Raw genomic sequence first — 7,319 nt, forward strand, 5'->3', positions numbered from 1 at the left:
ACTTAATACATAGCATGCTAGATTGTTACAAGGTCTACAAAAATATTTAAATCATTCACCATATCCAGGATTAAAGTTTGGAATAAAAATAAAAAAGAATAGTATAACTATCAAAATAATGTGCAGTGCATTGTTCCTGTTTTGCAGCTTCAAATAATTTATTTTAAAGTGTTTTGTTTTCCTTAGGAGCCATTTCATGTTTGACTTTCAGCTTCACTGAAAATAAATAAAGAAAATAAATTAACATCTTGGTACTGTTTGTAGTGGACCAATGACACAGACATGATGACAGGAGGATGCAGATGTGGTAGGCGAGTAAAAAAGGGGAGTTCTGCAAAAATCTCCTTTGACCAAAATTATTAGGGGGGACTCACAATTGCTCTTTGCCCAGGGTCTCAGATTTCCTAGAACCGCCACTGATGTTTGGCGCCCCCTTTGGTGCCTAGTTTTTCTCTGTTTTCCGAAAACCCCAAAATCGGACTTAGGCGGTTTTGGTAGCAAGCCGACGATATGGGCCTTATGTTATTTAGTGTTTGATCGCCACCTTGTGGCGATTATATATACCTTCCCAGTTATGTGACTGTAGTGCAGTTCAGCCATGAGTTTCTCATAAACAGTCAAACGTATTCCTGTCTCCGTCTCCGTTATTACAAAGACCACGGATATCACAGTGGCGACGAGGATGGGATTAATGCAAGGACAATAATCAAAGGACACGGAGAGAACAAGTGGAGAAAGTTAAAGTCACCAGACTGACGAGGAGAACAACTGGTTAGTAGTGAAACAGAACTTGTTGTGCTAGCACCATGGCGTTCCAAATTGGTAGCATTGGGGAGTATAAGGAATCAGAGGAAGATTTTGAATCCTATCTCGAACGTTTCGAACAGTGGATAATTGCAAATACAGTGCATGCCGACAAAAAGGTCAGTGCTTTTTTATCTACGATTGGACCAGACGCATATCGCCTACTGAAAAATTTAACGGCCCCAACGAAACCTACCACTATGGGATACAAAGCACTCGTCAAGGAGCTAACAGATCATTACAAACCACAAAAGAATGTGATTGCGGAAAGATTCCGTTTTCAACGGAGAAGCCAGCAAGAAGGAGAAAGTGTAACCAGCTTTATTGTAGCCCTGAAACAGCTCTCGATACACTGTGATTATGCTGGACATTTGGATGAAGCACTCCGAGACCGATTTGTCTGTGGATTGCGGTCAGAGGCGATGCAAAAACGACTTCTAACAGAACGTGAGTTGAAATTCAAATCTGCTTGCGACATTGCATGCACGATGGAAATGGCGTCTAAAAACACAACGGAATTATCAGACAAGGCAAAGGCGACATCATCAGAGGTGTGCACCGTATCAAGCCAGAGAGTAAAACGTGAACAAATGAGGCGTGCCAATGCAAGTGGTAACCCACTCGACGGATCGGCAGACGTGAGTACACAGTGTTATCGATGTGGAGGCAAACACGCAGCCAGCAATTGCAGGTTTAAGAATGAAAAATGCCACAATTGTTCGAAAACGGGGCACATTGCTCGAGCTTGCAGAAGTAGAAACAAAGCTATGCCCACTCAGTATGTTGAACAAGATGATGCAACTAATGAAAGTGAAAATGAGCTTTTTGGAATTTGGTCAGTGTACACAGCTACAGATGGGAATCGTGGCATTGACGTGCAGATGCACATTGAAGACAGTCCAGTGCAAATGCAGTTAGACACTGGGGCTGCGGTGACACTGGTGTCAGAGAAAGTGTACCTGCAGGCCCTGTCACATTTACCTCTGCAGCCATGTAATTTGACATTGGCAACTTTCACTGGAGATGCCATTCCCTTGAAGGGTCAAGTAAACGTGGCAGTTAAGTATGGCAGTCAGAGCCACACACTGCCACTTGTAATCGTTAAGGGGGATCGGCCTGCGCTGTTAGGGCGAAATTGGTTGAAGAAGATCAGACTCAACTGGACGAGCATATTTGCTGTTGAAGGCAAAAACGACCAGCGGCCAGAGGTGGCGGCGTTGCTCCAGCAATATGAGTCGGTGTTTCAAGAGGGGCCTCGCGCCATCCGGGGATTCAAAGCACACATCAAAATCAAACCTGGGGCCATACCCATTTTCAAGAAGGCCAGATCGGTACCCTATGCTTTGAAAGTGACTGTGGAGAAAGAACTGGACAGGCTGGAGGCTATGGGCGTCATCTCTAAAGTGGATAACAGTGAGTGGGCCTCACCTTTAGTGGTGGTCCCAAAAGCAGACAAAAGTATCCGAATATGCGGAGATTACAAAGTCACCATTAACAACAGTGTGGAGGAGGAAACATACCCACTGCCAAATACAGAAGATCTGTTCGCGACCTTGGCAGGGGGGAAGTGGTTTTCAAAGCTGGATCTGTCGCACGCATACCAACAGCTAGAGCTGAGCCCCGAATCTGAGAAGTATTTGACAGTAAATACCCATCGTGGCCTGTACAGGTACCATCGCTTGTCGTATGGGGTCTCCAGTGCACCCTCAATTTTTCAAGGAGTTATGGATCAGGTGCTGCAGGGACTGGAGGGAGTCACCTGTTTTTTGGATGACATACTTGTCACAGCAGACACAGAGCAAGCCCACTTACTGAGATTGGCAGAGGTCTTGAGCCGACTAGAGAAATTCGGAATCAGGGCAAAGTCCACAAAATGTCAGTTCATGAAGAACCAAGTGGAATATCTGGGGCACCTCATTGATGGAGAGGGCCTGCACCCCACAGAGGAAAAAGTGACAGCCATAGTGAATGCTCCTAGGCCTACAAATGTGACAGAGCTCCGGTCGTTCTTGGGCCTCTTAAATTACTATGGGCGTTTTTTGAAAGATTTAGCCACTCTGCTACAGCCACTTCATGCTTTGCTAAAGAAAGATGTGCCTTGGGAGTGGACATCTGCCTGCGATGCTGCTTTCCAGCAGGGTAAGGAGCGGCTCTTGGGAAGCACAGCTCTGGAGCATTATGACACCAGGAAAAAGGTACGGCTGGCCTGTGATGCTTCTCCGTATGGGGTGGGGGCAGTGATTTCACACGTGTTGGAGAACGGTGAGGAAAAGCCCATTGCGTTTGCATCCCGCACCCTCACGGAAGCGGAAAAGAAGTATGCCCAAATCGAAAAGGAGGCACTTGCAATTATCTTCGGGGTCAGAAAGTTTCACAAATACCTTTATGGGAGGAAATTCATACTGACTACTGACCACAAGCCGCTGTTAGCCATTCTGGGGCCTAAGTCAGCTATCCCAACTCTGGCAGCATTAAGAATGCAGCGCTGGGCGCTAATTCTCATGGCCTACACATATGACATTGAGTATCGCAGATCAGAGGATCATGGAAATGCTGATGCATTGTCCAGACTGCCAAGAACACAGAAAGATGACACTGCGGCCGAACAGGGAATCTTCTACTTCTCCTACGTGGATGAACTGCCAGTGCAAGCTGTTGAGATAGCCGAAAACACCAAGAAAGATCCTGTCCTCCACAAAGTGCTGACCTACACTCTGGAGGGTTGGCCTGATGAGGTGCAGGATAGCCGGCTGCAACCGTTTTTCAGTAGGAGGTCTGAGCTCTCTGCTGACCATGGCTGCATTTTGTGGGGGCTTCGAGTGGTCATCCCTCCAATTTACAGAGAACGACTGCTGAATGACTTACATGAGGGACACCAGGGCATCTGCCGTATGAAAGGTGTAGCCAGGAGCTGCATGTGGTGGCCTCAAATAGACAATGACATCGAAGTCAAAGCACAAAAGTGCATAGCTTGTGACACAACGAGGAAAATGCCTGGGGTGGCACCGCTGCACTGCTGGAAGTGGCCAGCTCGAGCATGGCAAAGAATACATATTGATTTTGCTGAAAAAGACAAGCAGCATTTCCTGGTGGTGGTGGACAGCCACTCAAAATGGCTTGAAGTGGTCCACATGACCTCCACAACCGCATCCAAAACCATTGAGGTCCTTCGGGGTCTATTTGCAGCTTATGGATTGCCAGAAGAATGCGTGAGCGACAATGGGCCGCAATTTACCTCTGCGGAATTCCAAGGGTTTCTGAAAAATAATGGAGTCAAGCAGACTTTGGTTCCGCCGTATCACCCTGCCTCGAATGGGGCTGCGGAGAGGTCGGTGCAAACACTGAAGGCGTCGTTGCTGAAGCAGGTGCTCAGTGAGGGCCCTGCAGCCAACAAAACTCCTCTTCAGCATCAGCTTGCTAACTTCCTCCTAATGTACCGCAGCACACCCCATGCTGTGACAGGCTGCACACCAGCAGAATTGTTCTTAAAGCGGCAATTGCGGACCAGATTCAGTCTTCTCAGGCCTGATCGTGCAAAGTTCATGGAGGCTAAGCAGGCCAAACAAAAAGCATACCATGACCGTCCCTCGTCTGTTCTACGGGAATTCAATGAAGGAGACCTGGTCCAGGTCAGAAACTTCCGCGAGGGGAAGGAGAAATGGAAAAGGGCAACAGTAGCAAAGCGCTTAGGGCCAGTGACTTACCTGATTCATGATGGGGTACGAGAGCGCACAGTTCATATTGATCACATGCTGGCTTCAAGGGCATCTGGAGAGGTGGCCAGTGGCAAGGCCACGGACACAGCAAGTGACCAAGATATAGTGCTGCCAGCCTGCGGGAGAAATCCACCTGCAACAGCGGAGCCTACTGGGGCCAGCAATGATGAGCAAGATGCACACACCTCAGCTCGGCCACAGGTAACTACCCACACCCCGGCTCCGGTGACTCCTGTACCTCCGGTGCCTGTCGCCTCACCTTCAACAGCCCGAACACCACCAACCATGGCTTCCACCATTGCACCAGAACCACGCAGGTATCCTCAAAGGTGTCACACTGCTCCAAAGAGACTGGACTGGTGATTGGGTGGGTTTTGTTAGGTTGGGGTCTTTGGGAGCAAATGTATTTTGTAACCTTATATTTTTGGGATCTCTTAGTTGGTGCCTGTTCTAAGAAACTAAGTTTTTGTAAGATTAAACCCTTGTTCATTTTATGTGTTGAAGCAATTAAGGAAAGGGTTCTCTATACTAAAAGGGGAGGAGTGTTATATATGGGCCTTATGTTATTTAGTGTTTGATCGCCACCTTGTGGCGATTATATATACCTTCCCAGTTATGTGACTGTAGTGCAGTTCAGCCATGAGTTTCTCATAAACAGTCAAACGTATCCCTGTCTCCGTCTCCGTTATTACAAGACCACGGATATCACAGCAATGATGATCGGACGGTCGAAGTTTTCTCGCTCTTGATAAGTGCGATGCGCACGAAGTATGTTCAGTTCATCATGTACTCCGAGTTCTTTAATCAACTTTGTGAGAAATCCCACCATGTCCTTCCCTTCACTTCCTTCAGCGATATTGTAGATGCACATGTTATTTTGCCTCGACTTGCTTTCCAAGTACTCTGTTTGTTCAATGAGTTCATCAATTCGAGACTTCATCCATTCCATAGTTTGTTGATTATTGGCTCCAGCATCATCCAAATCGCTCACCCGACTTTCCAAGTGCTCAACGCGCGTTGTAGTTGCGTTCACCTTCTCGTTCAGATCAGCTGTTTGTTGCATAATCTTCTGAATGTCGCGTTCAGTCTCTCGACGAAAATCTTTCAACTCCATTTTCAGCACTTGAAACTCTTGGCATAAGGACTCTTTTAACTCAGCAAAAAGTTTATGCATTTCACCCTGGGCGGCCATGCTGCGGGTTTCGTCTTCCCCCGTGTGTTTCTTGGTTGGTTTCTTTTTCTTTGGTTGGAGTTCGTGGAAATCTTTATTTATCCCGGAGCGCAGATTCATTACTTAGTTATCTTGCTTAAACATTTTCTTTACAGTATCATTTTAAACGAGATTTAGATCTTATTTCAGGGGAGGTAACGCGGGCTTATTCAAACTGCTGCCATGTCACCGGAACCATAACTTTATTTTTGACAAGTGTCATATGTAGAAAATACTGGACTGTTCTCTGTAAACGAAAATATTGGAAAATACCATTAAGTGAGATGAACTAGTCAAGAAACGGTACATAACTTTATTTTTCACTGGTGTCAATATGTAGAAAATACTGAACTGTTCACTGAAAAGAAAATATTGGAAAATACCGTTAAGTGAAGATGAAGTAGTCAAGAAACGGTACATGACTTTATTTTTCACTGGTGTACACATATGTGCACAGCAAATTTGTCAGAGTTAGATTGATCAGAGTTAGACTGGTGTTCAGCCAAAATCTAAACATCAAGAGTTGCAGCAACACTACACAGTGTATCTGTATCTTCACAGTAATCTGAAAAAGTCTACCTGGGACAGTAATCCCTTGATTCAGTCTCTTAGAAGTAGCCCAGTCTATTTGAAACTGTCATTCTAACCCATCCAAATCAATCTATCAATCAATTCCTGACCTCACCTGAGTGCTAAGGGCTGTCATGCAATGATTAACTGCCTGCACCTGCCAAATGCTTCATCACTCGGGTCACATGGTTCACTTGAACATGTATTTAAACAGGGACTGTTGCATTGTACTGCTCACTGGTTGCTAGCTAGCTAGGTGGCTGGCTGGCTGTAAGGCCGGCCGGCCAGCTGGCCTGGCCTGGCCTGGCCTGGCCGGCCCGGCTAGCAGGTCACGTTGTAAGGGTGGCTGCATGGCTTGCTAACTAGCTTGTTTGTTAGCTTGCTTGCCCTGCTAGCTTTGGCCTTCATTTTCCTTAAGGTTATTTTCAGGCCTTTTTTTAAATAAAGAATGCATTTGCATACCCTTCATTGATGATACTAGACTTGTCCACCTCCCTGCACTAGACAATCTGGCAATTGGGCATTTATTTAGGTATCTAATTAGGTTGATGTTTATCGGACTCCAGTGAGTAGAATCTGTCCAATCGGTTGTCTGTGATTGCAACTCTATAATTGGACTCACCTGTGTATAATCAGTCCAATCAGTTGTCTGATTGTAACTCTATAATTGAACTCACCTGAATATAATCCGTCCAACCACTGCTGCCATAATTTTACCGTAAAATGTAAAAAAATAATACCGTTATTTATTTAACGGTAGGCTTTGGCAACCACTGCTGCCATAATTTTACCGTAAAATGTAAAAAGGAAATAATCCGTTTTTTATTTAAGGGTAGACATTGGCAACCACTGCTGCCAGCAATTTACCGTAAAAACAACAGTTCTTTTTTTACTGTGTACTCAAAATGAGTGTGTGTGTATGTGTGTGCGCGCGTGCACCCCCGCCCGTGCATAGGCTTTGACTGTAGACTGGGATTTTCTGTGTAATTCATAATACATTAACCATTTGGGAGGGTCTG

At 45.7% G+C, this 7,319-nt stretch overlaps 1 protein-coding gene across 1 annotated transcript; it reads left to right on the plus strand.

The window, feature by feature from the left end:
- Window positions 1–1,004: 1,004 nt before the first annotated feature.
- Window positions 1,005–4,897, plus strand: LOC134460334 (uncharacterized protein K02A2.6-like). Its single transcript, XM_063212765.1, has one exon. The coding sequence runs from the start codon at window positions 1,005–1,007 to the stop codon at window positions 4,881–4,883; it is 3,879 nt and encodes a 1,292-aa protein (XP_063068835.1). The 3' UTR covers window positions 4,884–4,897.
- The last annotated feature ends 2,422 nt before the right edge of the window (window positions 4,898–7,319 follow it).

The sequence above is a fragment of the Engraulis encrasicolus genome, chromosome 12 (genome assembly GCF_034702125.1).
Source record: "Engraulis encrasicolus isolate BLACKSEA-1 chromosome 12, IST_EnEncr_1.0, whole genome shotgun sequence".
In the NCBI taxonomy this organism is placed as follows: Eukaryota; Metazoa; Chordata; class Actinopteri; order Clupeiformes; family Engraulidae; genus Engraulis; species Engraulis encrasicolus.